This window comes from Chenopodium quinoa, unplaced genomic scaffold, assembly GCF_001683475.1.
Source record: "Chenopodium quinoa cultivar QQ74 unplaced genomic scaffold, ASM168347v1, whole genome shotgun sequence".
Lineage (NCBI taxonomy): Eukaryota > Viridiplantae > Streptophyta > Magnoliopsida > Caryophyllales > Amaranthaceae > Chenopodium > Chenopodium quinoa.
The window spans coordinates 1,092,107-1,113,446 of record NW_018744537.1 but is presented as its reverse complement, the minus strand read 5'-3'; the positions used below and the strand labels follow the sequence as shown (position 1 = coordinate 1,113,446).

General features: G+C 34.5%; 4 protein-coding genes across 4 annotated transcripts; 2 read left to right on the top strand and 2 right to left on the bottom strand.

Moving 5' to 3' along the window:
• Positions 1-353: 353 nt before the first annotated feature.
• LOC110698520 (non-symbiotic hemoglobin 1-like) lies at positions 354-1,811 on the bottom strand. Its single transcript, XM_021875963.1, has 6 exons — positions 1,656-1,811; positions 1,396-1,542; positions 1,175-1,304; positions 955-1,072; positions 657-773; positions 354-559 (listed from the first exon to the last, which is right to left on the bottom strand). Exons 1-6 carry the CDS (start codon positions 1,690-1,692, stop codon positions 413-415), a joined length of 696 nt encoding a protein of 231 aa, XP_021731655.1. The 5' UTR covers positions 1,693-1,811; the 3' UTR covers positions 354-412.
• A 3,150-nt stretch (positions 1,812-4,961) lies between these two features.
• Positions 4,962-6,401, bottom strand: LOC110698521 (non-symbiotic hemoglobin 1-like). Its single transcript, XM_021875964.1, has 5 exons — positions 6,255-6,401; positions 6,014-6,107; positions 5,790-5,904; positions 5,448-5,564; positions 4,962-5,314 (listed from the first exon to the last, which is right to left on the bottom strand). The coding sequence occupies exons 1-5, from the start codon at positions 6,295-6,297 to the stop codon at positions 5,171-5,173; spliced, it is 513 nt and encodes a 170-aa protein (XP_021731656.1). The 5' UTR covers positions 6,298-6,401; the 3' UTR covers positions 4,962-5,170.
• Positions 6,402-14,422: 8,021 nt separating this feature from the next.
• On the top strand, positions 14,423-18,797 carry LOC110698516. The gene is made up of 5 exons (XM_021875960.1): positions 14,423-14,650; positions 15,006-16,107; positions 16,188-16,337; positions 16,980-17,165; positions 18,351-18,797. The coding sequence occupies exons 2-5, from the start codon at positions 15,082-15,084 to the stop codon at positions 18,429-18,431; spliced, it is 1,443 nt and encodes a 480-aa protein (XP_021731652.1). The 5' UTR covers positions 14,423-14,650; positions 15,006-15,081; the 3' UTR covers positions 18,432-18,797.
• Positions 18,798-19,652: 855 nt separating this feature from the next.
• LOC110698519 (late embryogenesis abundant protein 76-like) lies at positions 19,653-21,309 on the top strand. The gene is made up of 2 exons (XM_021875962.1): positions 19,653-19,773; positions 20,391-21,309. Exons 1-2 carry the CDS (start codon positions 19,741-19,743, stop codon positions 21,069-21,071), a joined length of 714 nt encoding a protein of 237 aa, XP_021731654.1. The 5' UTR covers positions 19,653-19,740; the 3' UTR covers positions 21,072-21,309.
• The last annotated feature ends 31 nt before the right edge of the window (positions 21,310-21,340 follow it).

Sequence of the window (21,340 nt, the reverse complement as noted above, 5' to 3'; positions counted from 1 at the left end):
TTAAAGGGTTAATGATAAGGGTATTTGTCCATCAAACTTGAATGCATGCATAAATTGAGATTCAAATAGCTGGATGTACCAAACATTTGTACTGTACAAGGGCCCTTAAAATCCAACAAACGAAGAAAAATAAAAATCTCAATAAAGTGATTTGCTTTCTTATTCTTTTTTCCTGTTTGTTATCTAATTCACTGAATCTAATGCTATTAAACAGTACAAATAATATCTGTTTATTATTTGAACAGATATTCATCTTTCATACATTTATTTGGACTAATGCTAGAAATCATCATACATTAATAACTAGTCTAATCTAACAAACTTTGTAACACATTTATTCAAGGCTATCTTACTAATTAAAAAACATAATATTAATATCCAATATTGTTGTTTACATAAGATATTTTTGTCACTAAACAACTTGTGCTGGAGGTTTCATTTGTTGTTTAATAGCAGCAACTAGCTGATTATAAGCTTCTGTCCAAGCTTCCTTCATCTCTGATGACCACATTTCAGGAACTGCTTCTTTAATGGTTTCGAGTAGCGCGAATCTAACAACCTTTATGTCAAAACAATGATCATATTGTTACAATGTTAATAATACTAGCAAATGACATATAATATGACATTACAATTTGTTTAATCTAATTAATTACCTCAAAATGCTCATCAACCACCCCATATTTGTAGTGCAACTCTCCTAAATCCTTCAAGTTGGAATCTTTCACTGTGGCCTTTCCTGCCTTCCTCAAATTAACAGCTGATTCACAAGTCTAAATTAAGAAGGAAAGAAAAAAAAGATTAATTATTTAAGTTAGTATTGATATTTTCCTCATTAAAATTACTTAACTTCATGAAAAAGTTCAGAAATTTTGATATGTATGAGGTAAAAAATGAAAGATTCTAAGCACGACAAAAAGAGGAACAACAAAAAGGAACGGAGAGAGTAATTACCATGGCGAAGACAGTTAAGGCATGGGCCTTAAGTTTTGGGTTCTTTTCCAAAGGAACATTATTAGAATCATTTAAGAATGAGAACAGTTTCTTTGCAGTGGGTGCAATCTCAAAAACCCTGAAATATAACCTTTCCCAAATTAGTAATCCTAAAATAGAGGAAGATTATAAATAAACTAATTAATCAAATTTCTGGGATTTAATTAGATAATTAATTAACCTTAAGAAGAGCTTAAGACCCAATTCAGAAGCATTCTTTTTCATGGCATTCCAAGATTTAACCACAAGAATTTCCTGCTCTTCACTAAATGATTTTACTATTAATCCACCATTATTCCTCTTGCTTACACCTAATTAATCACCAAAAAAGTGCCAATTAATACAGAGTATATTATAATGAATATTAAAAAAGAAAAGCAAATGAAGGGAAAAAGAAATTACTAGTGATGAATCTGGAATCTTTGCAAAAAAGTCCCTGAAATTGAAAATTTTCCCTTTTGATCCATGATAACTCAGTGAATCCGAAACTGGAATTTTTCTGAGGAGAAAAATTACCATGAAATTTTACTGCATTGGAAATGCAAATAGCTGCCAAAAAAAAACACACACACACAATAATTAAGAAAAAAAATTACCCTTAAACCCAAGAAAATTTAATATCTAAAAAATCAAAATGAAAGAATGTAGGAAAATGACATTACCTTTGGCGGCAGGGGGTTTGGTGCAGATAATATCCATTGGAAAATATGAAGATGGGAATTAAAACATTGGTAAGAGATGTATAAATACAGGAAATATTAGATCTTGGTTCTTAAAAACAAAAAAATAAAGTAATCTAAGTACAATGTACTAAACTACTAATGTGGGCATGCAGTAGCCTTTCAAGGAAGAGTAGAGTCAACCTACTTTACTTGCTTAGGTAATTGCATGTGTCGTGTTGCTAAGATGCTAAGAATTCTCAACTTGGTGAATTTCTATATCTATCTTGTCTTCCTACCAAATTTAATGTCATTCTTAATATCCACTCCTCTATTCTCAAATAATCGTCTTGTTAGCCTGTTAAAGTTTGAACATGTACATTGTATAAGGAATTTAGTAGGGTGAACGGAAGAATGTAAGACAAATAGAGTTGGGTGAGTTCATTAAAACTTTTTCATTTGTTTTAAAATATATGTTTAGTTTGACGGACACGTATTAATGTAGATTTTTTTACTAATAATATATCGTACTAATTGTTAAATAGATATACATGATAAATTTTTGATATTTGAAACTATTAATTGAAAAGATTCTAATAATGACACACAATTTAATCTTGTCAAAGCGCAAATATTGATTGAAGCGCATAGGCCCGGTTCTTTTGAGCTGATGTGGTTTGCTTTGCTCTGCTAAAATATGTTCTCTCCTCTGCTAAGCCCTGCTCTACTCTGCTCTGCTGAAATATGCTCTGCTTGTTCGGAAGCTCAAAAGAACTGGGTCATGTAAATCATGCCAAAGTCAATTGAGAATTAGCATTGTTAATAAAAGTGCAATAAAGGAGATCATAATGATAGATATTTTGGGAAAATGACACATGTAGTTTGGATATTGGTAGACATTAGTAACAGAGTCGTGAAAGCTAAATTCTATAGAATTAATTATATTATCCACCAACAAGAGTTGGCTCAAGAGGTAAGCAGTTTGATATCGGTTAAGGGAGGTCTCGAGTTCGAGTCTCACCGAATGCAGAAAACTCTTGTTGAGAGACTCATCCACCATAAGCCAGGTGTGCAACTCGGGTCTGAACCGGATGGGGTAAACTCAAAAAAAAAAAAATTATATTATCCTTTCAAAAAGTGTTAATGTGACTTCAATTCTTAATGAAAGTATAAATTATCATGAAGTCTCATTTACTTTAGCTTTGTTAATTACGTTCATAGTTTTTAGTTCGCAGTTGGCAAAAGACTCATCACTCCCCTTTGATGTGTGGCGACCTCCCCTTCCCTTTTATTTGACAACATCAAGGCCACAAAAGGATGCAGTGAGTGGTGACGGCGGTTGAGGCAGTTCCATGCTTAACAATGTACAATTTTAACGATTACTCCGTATCATACAAGTTTTATTAATTAGGATTAATACAGTTTTTTAATCTCAACTTTTACCAATTTATTTTCATTAATCCCAATTTTGGATTATTCCTCAATAATCCCAACTTTAAGGTGGCCTATCATTTTTCAATCCCAAAAACCGGTGACCGGTTGAATGAGTTATTTTTTTTTTTTTTTTTAAAAAAGTGACACGTGTCACAAGTTGATTGGTTAATGAAAATTTAATAAAAAAAAAACAACAAAATAAAAATTTTGAAACCCTTGAAAATTAATTTTTTTTTTCAGAAAACCCCCTTCCCTTCCCTGGCCACTGCCACACCGTCCACCGGAAGCCCAGCCCCACTGTCCACCAGAAAACTCACACCTTTCTTCTCGCCAATCAGCCGCCCCATTCCACACACGCTACAACCACAAATAACAACAACAAACACCAGCAGCTCAACCCAAACAACCGCACAACTCGCAAACACCAAACAACCACCATCACGACTAGCCTAATTCGTCAGTCGCAACACCCATCTCCATCTCAACGCCGATTCGCCACCTACAATCAGCAATTCAACACCTAATTTCATCAATTTCAGCCTCCAATAGCATCAACAACTTCAAATTATGCTCATGTGCTCACGAGGATGGCGTTCAAGGGGGAAGGGAAAACTCGATGCGGGTTTCGATCAAGCGGCGAAGGCTTAATGTTGGATCGGCGTGGTCTGGTGTTTTCGGGGTGTGGCCGTGGGTTTTTAGGTGGCGGAGGGCAAAGCAATGGATGAGGTTGGGGGTTTGGCCGGATTTCGTGGCTCTGAACTTCGTGGTGGTTTGGGGTTTTTGGGAGTTGGGGAGGGGTGTACTTCGTGGTTGTTTGAGGGAATGGAAGCAGATTTCGGGAAGGGGGGAAGTCGGCGCTGAAAAGGGGCGGCTAGCCGACAGGGAATAAGCGTCGGTCTGGGCACGGGCTGGTGGTGTTAAGGTGGGCGGTGGGGAAGGAGAGGCTGGCTGGTGTTTTGTGATTTTTGGGTTTTTTTTGTTATTTATTTATTTTTTTTAATTTTTAGACCAATCAGGACTTGACATGTGTCAAGTGACCTGGTACAACAGGTTTAGTTACCGGTTGCCCCGGTTGGATATGAAGAATGATAGACCACCTTAAAGTTAAGATTGTTGAGAAATAATCCAAAGTTGAGATTAATGAAAATAAATTGGTGAAAATTGGGATTAAAAAACTGTATTAATCCTATTAATTATTTTATCTAAACATAACTTCGTATAAGAACAATAATTAAAACAAATTCAACAAAATTCTATTTTGCCTTAATACGGTCAAGGAAATTACGTTATCGTTTTTAAAGTCCAACCGATACATTTAATCAATTTAGTAAAACCAAATCTAATATCCGGAAGGAAAGAATAACTTTATCAGATGTGACAAAATTAACATACGTACGTCTTCCCCAATTCAATTCGAGAATGTATGAAAAGCAACTGTGTTCTTAATTGATCTGGCGGCTAACAGATCAGACTATGATTTTCAGATTTTGTGAGTTAGCCGTTTGGCATATTTCATGAGCTTTATTTGGCTTGTTAGGAGATGGCTACGGTGATGTATTGGTAGTTTGGTAAGTCTATAGAAAACAAATTTGAATTTTTTTTTTTAAATAATTAAAATTAAAAATTAAAAAAATATAACACAATATTTACAAAATGATATAAAAATTACCCAATAGTAAGAATATTATTTAACATGGACATAAAATTCTTCGTCCAATAATAATCTAATATGTTGAATTCTTTACTAATTCCTTTAATATGATAATGATCGAGTAAATGAAATTTGATAAGAGTGAGGGAAATATAACATCAAGATCAAGCAAGAATAATTTATTAAATGAAATGGTAAGATGCACGCAATGGTTGTAGCAACGATCATATGTCTTCATAACATATATATATATTCTAATGTAATCTGATAAACTTTAAGGGATTTACAACAAAACAAATAATGATGTTATTGATGATTCGAATGTAACACGCACGGAGTATATAGTACAATAATAGTACATTGTTGATAATGAAACATTATTCCATGTATAAAAAAACAAACATTGTCAAAAGCAAGTTTTTTTCAAGTGAACTTAAGCTGTAGATGAAGGCTTCATTTCAGCCTTAATAGCAGCAACCAACTGATTAAAAGCTTTAGTCCAAGCATTCTTCATCTCCGGCGACCACATCTCTGGTACCGCCTCTTTTATTGTTTCCAGCAACGCGAATCTAGTCACCTACAAGTTCATCACATATCTTCTAAGCTCAAAATGATCATAAACATACCAATCAAAACATAGTTCGTTATATCTAGGAGATTTTTTTAAAAGAAAATGCATTAGAACTTGAAAAGAGTTACTAATGAATTACCTCAAAATGTTCATCTACAACTCCGTATTTTAAGTGGACTGACCCCATATGCTTCAATGTAGACTCACCAACAGTTACTTTCCCAGCTTTTCTAAGTTGAGCAGCTGATTTACACGTCTGAGAGATAGAGAAGCAGTGATAAACATGAGAAATTACAAAAATATATACGTGACATATATGTTATTTTCAGAGCAATCTGGCCACTATGTGTACTAGAAATTTGGAACGGAGGCAGTATGTAATATGTATCATAACTATATTTGGCTATAAGTCACAAGCAAAGTATGTAATATGCATCACGAGTTTTAGGGGGTGGATTTGGATATTAGATGAAGCATGTACCATTACGAAAACAGACATAGCATGGGCTTTGAGCTTCGGATTTTGCTCCAAGGGAACGTTCGAGTCCCTTACAAAAGAGAACATTTTCTTTGCTGTTGGTGCAATCTCAAATATCCTGCACGTAACCAATTTCGATTACAATGTGAATAAATGAATTAGAGCAAATTGGAAAAACCAAAAATACATAAACATGGAGCCAACTAGTAGAATAAAATATTTGTTACCTCAAGAACAACTTGAGACCAAGTTCAGCAGAGTTCTTTTTCATGACATTCCATGATTTAACCACTAGTGCTTCTTGTTCTTCAGTAAACAAAACTGTTACATTACCAACAAAAACACATTACAAAAAAAAAAAAAAAAAAAAAAAAAAAAAAGAAACATAATAAGCATACGATATATATGATGGTAAATGACATTTTACATTCTATGAAAAAATATGGTGAAAGACATATAAAAATATACCATTTGAGGCAGGACATTTAACGTTTTCGAGACTCAGGCTCATGGTTGGTTTATACAAAATCTGAATTATTTTGGTAGGATAAAAAAAGGTAATATAAATTTATGTTAAAAGAAATTCAAACTGTTTAAATAGGAGACTTGATGACCTTTCAATGCTAAGTAGAGTCAATCAAATGCAAAGTTTGAATTGTTTTACAAGAATTTAAATTCAATTTAAGATGAAAACTGTGGATTATTGTGGTTGAAAAACCAGGGGCCTTAAATGGGAAAACATACATGTTGTTGCATATGGTCAAGTTTGAGTTTTTCAACTTGACAAAATTCATTGTACTTCATATTAAAATGGTCAATTGGCTGCTGTCTTCTCCATAAATAATTATAGGAAACTCCGAGTGGTCAATCATTTTTTCTTAATCTATTTCTGGTGTTACCAAATTGATTGGTGTTTCTATAATTAGTAAGTTTAATTTGAAATTTCATTCCTTGCTTATGGATATAGGCGTGAGATTTATTATTCATACAAAATTAGTAAGTTAAGTATGATTCTAAGAGAAAACCAAAATAAGTCATCAAATTAGTGCGTAGAGTAAGAGAATCCTTATTTGCCTCGAATTAGTAGAGTAAACAATTTGGCATTATTAGCACAGTCAAAACGGTTTGACAGTTCGGTTTTGGTTCGGTTTGAAATCGGTTCGGTTTGAAATCGGGTCGGTTTGAAATCGGTTCAAATGTCTTACGGGTCGGTTTCGGTTCGGTTTAAATAATTATCGGTTCGGTTCGGTTTCGGTTTATTCTTGAACGGTTTAAATTCGGTTCGGGTTATAAACGGTTCGGTTAGTAAACGATTCGGTGCAAACGGGTTGCGATTTGTTAACGGTTCGGTGTAAACGGTTTTTAACCCGGTTTAAATTCGGTTCGGGTTGTAAACGGTCCGGGTTGTAAACGGTCCGGGTAGTAAACGGTTCGGTGCAAACGGGTTGCGGTTTGTTAACGGTTCGGTGTAAACGGTTTTTAACCCGGTTTAAATTTGGTTCGGGTTGTAAACGGTTCGGTGCAGACGGGTTGCGGTTTGTTAACGGTTTGGTGTAAATGGTTTTTAACCCGGTTTAAATTCGGTTCGGTTTGTAAACAGTGCGGGTTGTAAAAATTCCAGGTAGTAAACGGTTCGGTGCAGACGGGTTGCGGTTTGTTAACGGTTCGGTGTAAATGGTTATTATCCCGGTTCAAACAGTTTCAGGTTGGAAACGGTTCGGTTGTTTTTAGGTTTAGTTTTATTTTAGTTCGGTTATAACTGGTTCGATTCGTTCACGGGTTTGGTTCTTCTACGATTTAACATTATTTAAATCGGTTTTATTTCAGATTTACTAAATTACGGTTCGAGTCTGTTTTTGATTTCAAAAAATTTTGTACTACTTTCTAACTTTTTGCTAGTTAACAAGTTTTATATCAAGCCGAGACTTCATCACTTCATATTGAGGCATCATATTATATGCAAATTCTCATTAATTTTATAAATACATATCATGTTATGATTTAAGTTTAGCTATACTGATCTTACTAGTTTATTATGAAGTAGATTATAAAAGTTTAGTGCATTAATGTATTATTGTTTTACTATCAGATTATTATCTGCTTCTGATTTGATCATTTAGTTAATAGTGTCATAATCATGATTTGATGAGTTGTTGTGACATCGAAATTTGCAATTTGGTATTCGATACTTAATTAGTCAACAAGACTGATAATTAAGACTCGTTTATCATTATATATTTGCATAAAGTTATACATGAAGATATTACAGAGTAGTTTGATTTGTATAATGAAAGAAAACATTAATGAAGAAGAAGGTAATGTTGATTCCTTCAATCGATTATACAGATACATAACATATAACCATCTCATATTCTCATAGTTAGATATTATTAGTATAAAGGGATGAGAAACATAAGATTATTATATTTTTGTATATCCTTTACTGGTTTACCCTTAAGGCTTAAGTCACTAATTAGTAATTAGTAATTACTTAATTAGACTAACAAGTTAATCAGAAAGAGTAACTTTTAACTTGAGTCTAGTAGATCAAATACTGAAATGGTATTAGTATATTACCGAGTATGATAGTCTAGTACGCTGCTAATCTGTTATGCAGCTATGCTAAATTGACAATTGCTCATATAGTCATATTAGTCAATCACTCATGTAGACATAACTCATATCTAATTAAGTAATTTGTATTTATGTACTAATCTACTAGTCAACTATATCATTTATAAGTTTACACGATTACAAGTGTATTGCTTATAGGTACAGCAAAACTGATATAAATATAACCATATAACAAATCCGTAGTACTTCTAACTCTCTAAGATATGACATCATTATTTATTGAACAATTTTCGATTTTTTATTAATCGCAACGCCTAGAAATTACACGCTAACCGATTCACATTTTATAATTTAAAGAACTTAATATTTTAATGTGTGTGTTAAAAAAAATTATAAAAGCTGATATTATGAAGGTGAATATCGTTTTATCGGGATCCGAGAAATGTAATTAGTTTTTTTTTAAGTCATGTAATTAATTAATTGTATAAAAGTTTGTTTAATGTTATTAAAATAAAATTAAAAATTTTGATTTTTACAAAGTGGAAAATTAATTTCATTTTTTTGGTTGACAATTTCAACAAAATATGGTGGGAAATTTCCCTCCAAAAACCAAAAGGAAAAACACATTTTAGATTTAGAATTTAGATATTTTGATTCTTTAATAATTAAATAAACATGTGGTTCATATATTATGCAAAAGAGAAAAAAAAAAAAAAAAAAAAGTGAAACGTGAAATTGTGAAAGACTGAAAGGCAATTAGGTTCTTCATTCATCCTCTTCATTCATCCTCTTCATTCATCCTCTTCATTCCACAGCATTCACCGTTCTTCTTCTTCATCCTCAAATCGAAGCGTTGAATCCTCACTCACTCTCAAGTTCTCAACTCTCAAGCTCTGAACTCTTAGCCTTCAATAGCTCAAAGGTAAATTTTAGTTAATTGTTTTTGTTTTGGTTTTGTTTTTTTCGATTTTTTTTTCGATCTCTCCATTCTCGTTTTTTTTTCATTCTCCAGTTCTCCATCTTCAAATCTTCCTCTCCTTCAAGCCGTCACTGCTCAAAGGTAATTTTATGTTAATTTTTTTGTTTTCATTTCGGTTTTATGTTGCTGATTCGTTGTTTGCAGGATTTGCATGTCTTTATTTTTTGATTTTTACTTCTGATTTGTTCATATAATTTCATATAATTTCTGATTTGTTCATATAATTTCTGATTTTTTGATGTTGTTCATGTAATTTTTAATTTTATTGTTCTTGTTGTTCATTTAATTTCTGATTTTTTAATTTTATTGTTCTTGTTGTTCATTTTTTGTTATATCTATTTGTGAGGTGTTCTGGCCTTACCAGCTTTGGCTATGCTCAGTTCTGATCAGGGTTGTGGTTGTAGTACCATGAGCAACAATTGAGTTGATTTGGTTACCTTATTCATGCTCGTGGTTTCTTTTCGTGTTATTAATTGTGCTTGGTTTTTTTCAGGCTGCTGTGTTGTTGTTGGTCTGCCTTTGTGACTGTTTGCTGTTTGTTGAGCATTTAAAATGTATGGCTTTGTCTATAATGCTCTATTAGTCTTCAAATATACTGAATGCTATCCTTTGTTCTATCAGCTGCATTGTTCTCTCATTAGTGTTTCTGTTTATGTGGGTTAATGCTGAATGCTAGCAGGATTTTTTTATTTAAGTTTGGGTTTTGTTTTGTTGCAAAAGTGCAAGTGCATTCAGATAGGAGTTGTCTAATAGTGTTTAGTATATTTTAGGACTGAATTGTAGATGGACTACCTCAGCTTAGAGCATGTAGTACTAGCTAGGGTCTGTCCTGTGCTGCTGCTGTTCTAATGTCTGGCCAGATCTGCTAGATGTACAAGGCTAGATTGTAGGATCTACTGGGTGTTTTCTGCCCTGTTCAGAGCAGAGTCTTTCTGGCCATGGTTTGTGCTGTCCTAGTTGATGTCTCTGCTGCAGGCTGGGTGCTGGGGTTGGTTGCTGCTGGTTTTCTAGGGTATTGCAGCTGTGGTTTTGCTGTCGTCTTGTGTTAGCTGGGCTGTGTTGTCTGTCTGTTGCTGGGCTAGGTTGCTGGTGTGCTTTGCTTGAAGCAAGCAGGTCCGGAGCTGCTGTGTTAATTTGCCTATTTTTTTTTATTTGCCCTTAATTTGCCTTTTTTTTTCACTTGATTTATACTGTTGTGTTTTTGTTTTTTCAGCAATGGAGCAAGAGTTTATTGGTTTTGATGAGGATTCTACTGTAAAGAATCAAGATTCTACTGTTCAGAATCAAGATTCTACTCAACGTACCACTAGTGGTAGTAAGCGTGGACGAACATCAGATGTTTGGAGGTATTACACCTTTTTTGATAAGATGGTTGGTCTTGCTCCGATAAAATATGCTCGATGCAATGTTTGTGGTAATGAATATAAAACTCCAGGTAATGCTGGTACTTCAACTTGTAAAGCTCATACTAAGACATGCATGAATAAAAATCCACACCATCCTGGAAATCATGAAAGTGGTGTTGAGCTCCTGTTTAATCAAACACGTCATTTACAATTGCTTGCTAGAGCTATAATTTTGCATTCCTATCCTTTAAGTATTGTGGAGCATCATGGCCTTAGGGAAGTTTTTACGAATTTTGAACCCCAACGTGAATCATGTGTGTAGAAACACTATTTTGAAACATTGTATTGATGAGCATGATAAGTTTAAGTCTTTGTTGTTGCAATCTTTTTCGGGAATTGAAGGTAGAGTTAGCTTCACTTGTGACTTGTGGACAGCATGTACTAATCGAGGTTATCTTACTTTAACGGCACATTATGTTGATAAAAATTGGTGTCTTAGGTCTAAAATTCTGAATTTTAGATATTGTGGTCCTCCTCATACTGGTGTTGAGGTAGAAAAATTTGTGTTAAAACTTATTGGGGAGTGGAACCTTCAGGGTAAAGCTTTTGCAATGACTGTTGATAATGCTCGATCCATGGATGTTATGGTTAACCTTTTGAAGAAAGATTTAATGTTGACTTCTCCTCTTCCTTGTAATGGTAAATTTTTTCATATTCGATGTTCAGCTCATGTCTTGAACATTATTGTTCAAAGAGGTTTAAAAGAAGTTGATAGTAGTGTTCAAAAATTGCGTGAGGTTTGTAAATATATTGATTCTTCAGATTCTAGACTCACTCAATTTGAGCATGCTCTTCATGAGGTTAACTGTGTGTTTAATGGAAAGTTACGTCTTGATGTTGTGACTCGTTGGAATGCCACATATACGATGATTCGAAAAGCTTTGGAAGCAAAGGAAGCCTTGAAATTGGTTATTGATAGGTTTATAGGTTATGAATTCAAACTTTCGAATGATGAATGGGATACCCTTACTAAAATATGTAATTTCCTAAAGCCATTTCATGAAATCACTGTGTTATTTTCTGGTTCAGAATATCCTACTGCAAATTTGTATTTTGCTAGTGTTTTAAAAATTGAGCACACAATAAGTAAAGCCCATATAGATCCTAAACTTGCACCCATGGCAAAAGTTATGCTTGAAAAGTTTGAGGGCTATTGGGATGAATATAGTTTGATCCTATCAATTGCTATTGTTCTTGATCCTCGTTATAAGCTTGTTCGAGTGATGAAGATGTTAAAAGTGCTTTATGTTGATGAGGCATGTGTTGAAAAGGCGAAGGTGATTAAAGATGCTCTTTTGGAGTTGTATAACTTTTATTCTTCTTTGTCTTCCGGTTTTACATCAAGTACAAATGCTCCACCCTCCATCCCAGCTGTTATCGAAAATTCAAATAGTCACTTGGATGATGATATATTCAAGGTAATCAATTTCTGATTATTGTGGTTTACAAAATTAATAATTTTATGTTTTAATTTTATTATTTAATAAAAGCATTTTGTTTGAACTTTTCTAGTATGTTGATAATGATGATGATGATGAGGATGACACATCAAATCGGCCATCGATGGAGATTGATTCTTATTTGTGTACTCCTCGACAACCAATTTATGAAGGGCAGAAGTACGATGTTCTTAAGTATTGGGAATCTCAAAGTAGTGTGTACCCCATATTAGCTGTTATGGTTAGGGATGTTTTGGCCATTCCTATTACATCGGTAGCCTCAGAGTCTTCTTTTAGCATGGGTGGTCGTATTTTAAACAAGTATAGGAGTGCGCTTTTGCCTAAGAATGTTGAGGCGTTGGTGACCACACAAAATTGGTTACGTGGTTATGATTGTGATATTGAAGAAGACGTCCTTGAAATTGGTAAAGAAGTGATAGATGAAAGTTTTGCATCTAATTAAGAAGACATGGATGTTGTATTGTAGTGAACTAGTGATGCTTAATATATGTTGTGTTGCTTCATTGCTAAAATGTTTTAATCTCATAGAACAAGTATTAATAGTTTTAGTCACATTACATATTGATATGTTGTTCCTTTTTTTATCTCGAGTTATTGGTTATTATTTATGTCCCGCTAAATATTCATCTTGACCTGCAACCGACTCACTTCGTAAATGATCTGCATCGACCCACACTGACCCACCCAATAACCACTCCTAGTAGTAAGTAGTTTGTAAACGGTTCGATTTATAAGGATTCGGTTCATAAACAGTTCGGTTTATAAATGGTTCGGTTTATAAACGGTCCGGTTTGTAAACGGTTCGGTTTGTAAACGGTTCGGTTTGTAAACGGTTCGGTTTATAACGGTTCGGTTTATAACGGTTTTTATGCCAGTTTAAACGGTTTCGGGTTAGAAACGGCTCGGTTTCCTTTCCAGTTCGGTTTAGATTTGGTTCGGTTCTAAAACGGTTTAACATTACTCGGATCGGTTCGGTTTCAGGTTTACTAAAATGGGGTTCGGGTCGGTTTTCGGTTTCAAAAAATCGGTTTTTAATCGGTTCGGTTCTCATTCGGATCGGTTTGAATCGGTTCGGTTCGGTTTTTGACAGTGCTAGGCATTATAGATCCCACAATAAGAGAGACAAATTCATATAAAATGGCATTATAGCTATAGGATTTACTTTGATAGGTTGTCCAATTTCTAAGAGTATTGCTATTAATTTTTTATTTTATTTATTTATTTATTTTTAACGACAGTATTGCTATTAATTTACTTTCAATAAAATCTACGAGTAATTCTTTGGATACTCAAGTGTGAGGGAAAGTGTTAAAACACTATATTATACACAAGTGGAGAAAATTCAAGTTAATATCCCACATTGTACTCCATTAAGTTTGAATTGTTGTTCCAAATAATCACTGGTTAATTTGGAATGAAGTTTCCTTTAAACTTAACATAAAAAAAAATAAAAAAAAATAAATAAAATAAAAAGTTTCCTTTAAACTTGTAGCTATAAATTTATAATACCAATGCTCACATAAAGTTTATGTTTACTACAAATCAAAATCCACATTAACTCCACTACCTTTACCTTCTTTACATTAGGTCGATTTCTAACTACAATCATAACATAATATTGATGTAATCGCAAAACATCTAATACTACTTTTATCAACTAACCAACTTAAACCATAGTCATAAAGCTCAAATTAATACGAGCGGAATCCACAAAATCATAGTCAAATTGATCATATGAATAGGTACTTAATATTGTAAGTCATTTTATTTAGTAGTATGGATATTGATATACTCGTTAGGCACTGTTCTTTTGAGCTGTTCTACTCTGCTGAGCCCTGCTCTGCTTACTCAATCTGCTCCCATTCTGCTTTGCTAAAATCTGCTCTAGTATGCCGAAATCTGCTCTGTGCTGCTGAAATCTGCTCAGCTCTGTTGAATCAATTTGCTCTATGTTGAAATCGCCCTATTCTTTTGAGCTTCTGGGCAAGTAGAGCAGAGTAGATTGAGACAAAGCAGAGCAGACCATAACAGTTCAAAAGAACATGACCTATATATTTGGTTTACTATATTTTTTTTTTTTTTGAATACATTAAGAATTTCCCTAGCAAGGAGGGCTTCCTAATGATTATTTTCTTACCTTAAAAAAGAAAATAAATACTCCGTAAAAATACCCGTTAAAAAACAAAGAAAAAGAAAGGAGTAGATAGTTTATGAAGAAAGGATTAAAAATACCCGTAAAAAAAAAAATAAAAAAAGAAAGGATTAAAAAAGAAAAGTAAAAATTTAAGTCTCATTGGCTAAGGCAGTAAAGCCTAAAACCCAGAACCCAACTGGGCTAAACTCTAAACCCAACGCCATCTCCTCTTCTTCTCGCCATTTTTGCTCAGAAGATTTGCTCTAATTCTTGGGTGCTGTCTATTCTCGATGGAGTGCTGACATTGTTTGGTAAGTTATTTGTAACTTCTCACACTGTTGAATATCTTTTAGATTCAAAATCATTATTTTGTAAGATTCTTGTAACTCAATTGGATTGATATTCCTTTTATGTTTTAGTTAAATTTGATATTCAGAACTAATTTGCGGAATGTGAAATTCAAGATTTGATTTTTCCGGAGAAATGGGTTTAAAACCCAATTTACAGGAATTAATTTCTCAGAAATAAAAGTCTAGTTATTCAGATCAATGTTAGTGAGTTTACCATCAATTTAATTGGGAAAATTTGAGTGATTAACCTAAGTTAGAAAAAACCCAGTTTATCAATAGTTTACTGATTTAGTTACTCTAAATTTCTTTTGACAAGGTGAACCCTTTAATTTTGCTGCTTTACTGGACATATTTGGGGAGAAGTTTGATAGGATTTAAGGAAAGGTGTGAAAATGAGAGGAAGAATTGGGTTGTTTATGAACCCTAGTGGATTAGGAAGTACAACAATTGGGCGGACAAGTAAACTTGTTTCTTGTTCTGCCTTTTCCTCCTCTGCTGGGGATGGCTCGGGAGGAGGTAGAGGCCGAGGCCGGGGTGTCTCCGGTTCGCCTCTATATAACTTTGTGGCTGGTATAGCTGACTCGAATGAGGGATTGGAGGATTCCGATAAATCATTACCTCCTGCAGGACGTGGGCATGGAAGTGGAATGCCCCTACCTTCCTCCCCATTTCTTCCTTCATATAATTCCTTTGTCGCGTCCAACCCACCACCACCACGGCAACCAGGATTAAGTCAGGGTAGAGGCGGTCCAGTTCAACAGTCCTTTGAGGGAGGAAATGAACTGGGATCACAACATAAAGCACCTGTATTTCTTAAGAAAGATGAATTTACGGGCACTAGTGCTGAAGCTGAATCAGTTGAGTCTGTACCTCGTCAGCCTATTGGAGAAAATAATCTTCCTGAAAATATTTTGAATGTGTTGTCAGGAACAGGGAGGGGAATCCCTGATAGAAAACCAGTATTTGAAAATAGAGTTAAGGAAGAGAATAGGCATATTAGGCCAAAGCAAGTTGGTGCTCCTGCCACTGGAGCTGCAAGAGGTGGAGATAGAGCTGAGAAAGGTGAGAAGGGCTCTGCAGGTGCAAAGACTAAGATAAGCAAAGAGGAGGCTGTAAAGAAGGCAGTTGGCATCTTGTCTAGGGGTGATGATAGAAGGGAAGCTGGAGGTGCTGAGAGAGGAGGTGGTCATAGGCGAAGGGGTGGAAGATTGAAAGCCGACTCTGATGATGAGGCGGAGGATGAAGAAGATGAAGACAAACTTGTCATGGGTGATGATGCAGATGGTGAGAAATTAGCCAAGGAGCTTGGGCCCAGCATGATGGCTGAATTGACTGAGGCGTTTGAAGAAATGGCTATTGATGTGTTGCCTGATCCAGAGGAGGATGAGTATCTTGAGGCATATGATACAAATCTTAAGGTAGTATTTGTCCTTCAATCTTTGCCCTTGTACTTGTTGGATGAGCTATTTCATGTGGTAACTTCACCTTTGGGTTGTAGATCGAATTGGAGCCTGAATACTTGATGGGAGATTTTGAGACAAATCCTGATATTTACGAGAATCCACCTATTCCTCTTCTTGAAGCTCTTGAGAAGATGAAGCCATTCTTGATGGCTTATGAGGGAATAGAGAAACAAGAGGAGTGGGAGGTAAGCATTGCCCTGCTATGTTGCATGATCTGCTAATTAATTTGTTTTTCTACTCTGCTTCAATATGAAATTATCTATACTGTTGTTTGTTAAAAATAGTTTTGCAATTTGTATCTTGTATCTTTGAATTCTGATTCATTCTCTTTTATGGAAATTGGTGTTGATTCCACTTCCCTTCCAACGTTTTTTGACCTTTCACATCATTCCACCTTAATCAAGAAGACCGTGATTATGTTAAAGAGCTATTAAGTTTAGGATCACTATACATACATGTGTGCATGCACACATATAGTGTGTGTACATGTGTTTGCGCATTGGTAGTTATGTGTTTCTGTCTTGAGAAAATGGTAGCTAGTTTGTCATTTTAAGGGTGAAAACTGAAAAGTTGTTTACTAAAATGGCTTGAATGGAACTTTAGTGTCAACACATGCAAATATGCAATGACAGACAACAGATGTGTAGCTGTGCACAAAGAAGTAACTTTGGTTTCTCAGTTATTACCTTACTGCAGACATTTGTCAGTAAGCTATAGAGATGCATAACACTTTTGGGATGCTTGTTCACATGGCTAATTGTTTACATGATTTATCATTCTTCAACATTCAATCTGATTTAAAAATAAAATTATGTGGCCTTTGCTAGGAAATTCTGAATGAGACAATGGAGAAGGTTCCACTTTTGAAAGAGATTGTGGATCACTATTGTGGGCCTGATAGAGCAACTGCAAAGCAGCAACATGAAGAATTGAAAAGAGTTGCCAAAACTATTCCTGCTAATGTACCTAATTCTGTGAAGAACTTCACTGACCGTGCTGTTCTATCACTCCAGGTTGGTCTTTCCTACCTTGCAATTTTTTTTTTTTCAGGGTATATTTTATTACGGTGTAATACCATAATATCTGAGATTTCTACTCAGAGCAATGGTGCATAAAGTATCTAAGCTAAGCATTCAAGATTCAATTCATTGCCATCGCTCTTATAAGCGAAGCTTTTAATTTGCATTTAGCTCTTTGTTCATTAATAGACTAAATTTGTTAAGATGTTGGACCTGATTGTCCTAATGTAAGAGCAGGTAGAGATTTTGATACCTCTTATTATTTTTTATTTTTGTTCCCGCACGTGTGGATGAGCGGTAGTTAATGAAGTAATGTATAATTAGAGAGTCAAGAATGTAGGATGATTAGTTATTCTATGGAAGATAATCTACATCTACTACCGGTATATGGATGGATTTTGGTAACTTAGTGCTCATTTATATCCAAGTATTGGAAGCTACTCGTATTTTGTAAGCAATTATGCCTCTAGATAGAGAAATATTACTAGTTATATTCTATTGTCTCTATAAATAATCTTTGTGTTATTTAAAATGGAAAAAAGTTCACCCTATCATGTGCATTGGACTGCCCTGGTGAATTTTCTTTCTAATCTTATCATCCTTTCCTAACATTTTCTCTTACTACTTTCAACATTTTATTCAAACTTAATATGCAAATGCCTCCGGGCCCTCCGCTACTGTATATCTTTATCTCCATGCTGAAGCCTAGTAGGAGTAATTTAGGATGGAGAGAGTGCCAAATTTGGTTCTCAATATGAAGGCAACACATTCTATTTAACTACATAAAGGAGTAGTATGGACTTCTGTGATCTAGTTGCTTTATGTTATGTATATATGTATGGGCTTTTGTGATTGGTTGGTTAGTGTCTTTCGGCTTTGAACAAAATTGGGAAAACCATTGCTCTCGTAACTTCTAAGGTTTCTCTTATGAAGGGCCATCCCACCCTTTTTTAGTTCTCTAGGATCAGTATTTTTCCCTTAGTAGCCTTAAACTTTAGCTGCTTGTGTATGTTGACATAAACTCACTCTTACTCATGCTTAGCAAAGGATCTGACGGTATTTTGATAAGTTTCATGATATTGTCTGATAATTCTGATCAGGCAATCTACTGGCTGAATTTCCTTATTAAAAATGCGATTACAAACTAAAATAGCAATATTGCTTTAACTTGTGATGCAGAGCAATCCAGGCTGGGGATTTCATCGAAAATGGCAGTTTATGGATAAGCTGGCACTCGAGGTTTCCAAGTCCTGCAAGTGAGCAGATTATTGAGGCTTAGTTTACAGTTTGCATTCAAAGACCATGTTCTGGGTATACGAATTTTTTTCCAAAAAGGAAGATTAGTTTTTCAATAAACCTCTCTCCATTGACAAGCATAACAGCCAGCTAGAGGATTTTTTTTGTACACTGGTTGTAATTTTTTCCCTTAAATTGTTACAAGTATATTGAATTTTTGCATGCTTAAATCGATCTTTCGAGCTGTTAGTAGTTGTGTTGCTAGCTCTAATTGGCAAAATTGTAACCGATATGTAGTTTAGTCGAATATATAGAACTATAGAATTGGAAGACACTGTAATTTGTATAGATTTTGAAATTTGAACTAGTCACTAGTAAACAATATCTTAATTTATTCTTCTGTTAAAAAATTTATGATCCTGCTAATTTGAGCGGATTGCATTTTTTATTTTTTTTAAGAGAATAGAAAATCTATATGTAATAATTCGTCAAATGCCATCTACAACGATAATTAATATAGGTAGGTTTTTTTTTTAATTTATTTTTTTCCCCTCTAAAAGACACCCATATTTAACAAAGAATAACATATAAACCTCTCCCAAAAAAGGATATAACATTAAGACAGTTTGGTGTGCTTTAGTTTGTAAAAAAAAAAACTTGAGAAAATCAATACATTGGCAAAATATCTTAATGGAACATTGAAACTTTGTAATTACAAGTATTAATAATTCTTTAAAATAATATATGCGTTAGACGATTTGTTAGTTTGTTACTATAACTTTTGGTTTGGTTTAGTTTAAAATCTTGTAAGTTCCAAATTTAAGATTTTCTCAAACTAAACCATTACAGTAAAATTGAAAACCATAACAAATAATTGAAAACAATTTTATTTGCGATTTGGTACGATCTAAAAGGAGGCAAGGAGTATATGACCAACCCTATCTCGCTCCATGTGTTAACCATACCCCATTAGGCCATTACCATTAACAAGTTTATCACATCCCACTATCCTAGCACATTATAAAAATCAAATAAACTATTGGAGTAGATAAACCATTATTTAATTTTACAGAGTAAATAAAATCTAAAAAGTAGGAGTAGATGTAATTGCTGGAACATGTAGTAGTGTAGAGCCGAATTATAGTTGAATGGCACGTACTAAGGTACGTGTCACATAAGACACGCGTCCTTTGTTGCTGGAAGCATGCAAATTTTATAAATACTTGATATTGGATAAACACAAATCCAATTAAAGTCATCTATCATTATTACTTCATTTTAGTTTGTCTTAAAAAGAGTGTTTTTAAGCTTCTGTTATTCAAAAGAGTGAAACATGGCATCTCAAGTTCAAAGCTACAATGTTGAGGTAATTTGCTACACTTATACTTATTTTTTTTTCGTATAATCTCTCTATTACTATACGATTTTTGGATTATTTAATTGTGTAAAAAATAAGATATTAATGGCTTAAATTTATTAGGATTCAATATCTTATAATGTTTATTTGCTTAGAAAAAGGAAGAAATTAAGTTTGTGTTTCATCATCTAAGCTTTTCTGATCTAATAATAAACTAAAATGGGATGTAATCAAATTTAATGGTGTAACATAACTTTGAATGATTATCAATACGAAGTATAAAGGATATACTATTAGAAATGTGATACATATTATTCTACAACTAGCTAATTTGAACCAAATAATTTGGACCGGAGGGAGTTTTGGTATGACTTTATTGACTTGTACGTATTTTTATGCTAAAGCAACCTTAGCCGATCTTTTGAAACAAAACACTGTTAGTTGATAAAAATTTCAATTTATGTGGATCTGAGTTCTCGAGGGCATTACAAATTACAAATAAAAACGAGGATACGAACTAATGATTTACCATAATGGACCCTCCCATCTTTGTATTGTCACTAAACCTATGTATACCCTTTCCTTTGATTGACTGCTGTAATATAATCCACTATTATGTTGTGCAGGAGAAAACTAATCAACTAAAAAAAAGAACAGGGCACACCCAGGACAAGAAAAAGGAGAAGACCCAAGTCATCAAGGATGACGCATCTGAGGCAGCCCAAGCAACCATGGATGACGCGTATTATGCGGCCCAAGCAACCAAGGATGCTGCATCTGAGGTAGCCCAAACAGCCGAAGATGACGCATTTGATGCAGCCCAAGCAACCAAGATTGTAGTCCAAGCAGCCAAGGATGCGGCAGCTGAGGTAGCTCAAAAAGGCAAGGATGATGCGGTTGTTGCAGCCCAAGCAACCAAAGTCGCTGTCCAAGCAGCCAATGATGCGGCATTTGATGTAGCGCAGAAAGGGAAGGATGATGCGTTTGATGCAGCCCAAGCAACTAAGGATGACGCGTTTTGTGCAGCCCTAGCTACTGATGATGACGCGTTTTATGCAGCCCAAGCAACTGAGGATGACGCGTTCAATGCAGCCCAAGCAACTGAGGATGACGCGTTCAATGCAGCCCAAGCAACTGAGGATGACGCGTTCAACGCAGCGCAAGCAGCCCAAGCAACCAAGGACAAGGCATCTGAGGCAGCCCAAACAACTAAGGACAATGCATGTAATGCAGCCAAAGGCACCAAGAAGAAGGCAGGCTCGGAGATGGCAGAAATGGGTCGAGTCAAAGTAAGAAAAGTTCTGTAGATGAGATTATCATCAGTCGACTTTTGTAAACGTAGCCTAAAACAACCTTTTTGCTAGTTTTAGGTCTTGTTAAACCTTAGCCTAAAACAATATTTTGCAAGTTTTTGGGTCTTGCTGAAGTTCCCAAAAACTGTTTTACTAGTTTGTATGATCAAAACAATGTTTTAGGGGCAGCTGTTTGTTAACCACTATGTTTTGGTGATATATTATCAAAGAAAACTTAATTATTACTTTGTTACTTCCCAAATGGTCATATTTCAATTGGAAAG

Coding starts and splice junctions, on each gene's coding strand:
- LOC110698516 (XM_021875960.1), top strand. CDS start 15,082: ATGAGAGGAAGAATTGGGTTGTTTATGAACCCTAGTGGATTAGGAAGT. Junction 16,338..16,979: donor AGAAACAAGAGGAGTGGGAG/GTAAGCATTGCC, acceptor GGCCTTTGCTAG/GAAATTCTGAATGAGACAAT. Junction 17,166..18,350: donor GTGCTGTTCTATCACTCCAG/GTTGGTCTTTCC, acceptor CTTGTGATGCAG/AGCAATCCAGGCTGGGGATT.
- LOC110698519 (XM_021875962.1), top strand. CDS start 19,741: ATGGCATCTCAAGTTCAAAGCTACAATGTTGAG. Junction 19,774..20,390: donor TTCAAAGCTACAATGTTGAG/GTAATTTGCTAC, acceptor TATGTTGTGCAG/GAGAAAACTAATCAACTAAA.
- LOC110698520 (XM_021875963.1), bottom strand. CDS start 1,692: ATGGATATTATCTGCACCAAACCCCCTGCCGCCAAAG. Junction 1,305..1,395: donor AGATTCCAGATTCATCACTA/GTAATTTCTTTT, acceptor GTGATTAATTAG/GTGTAAGCAAGAGGAATAAT. Junction 1,073..1,174: donor GGTCTTAAGCTCTTCTTAAG/GTTAATTAATTA, acceptor GTTATATTTCAG/GGTTTTTGAGATTGCACCCA.
- LOC110698521 (XM_021875964.1), bottom strand. CDS start 6,297: ATGAGCCTGAGTCTCGAAAACGTTAAATGTCCTGCCTCAAATG. Junction 5,905..6,013: donor GGTCTCAAGTTGTTCTTGAG/GTAACAAATATT, acceptor GGTTACGTGCAG/GATATTTGAGATTGCACCAA. Junction 5,315..5,447: donor TTGTAGATGAACATTTTGAG/GTAATTCATTAG, acceptor ATGAACTTGTAG/GTGACTAGATTCGCGTTGCT.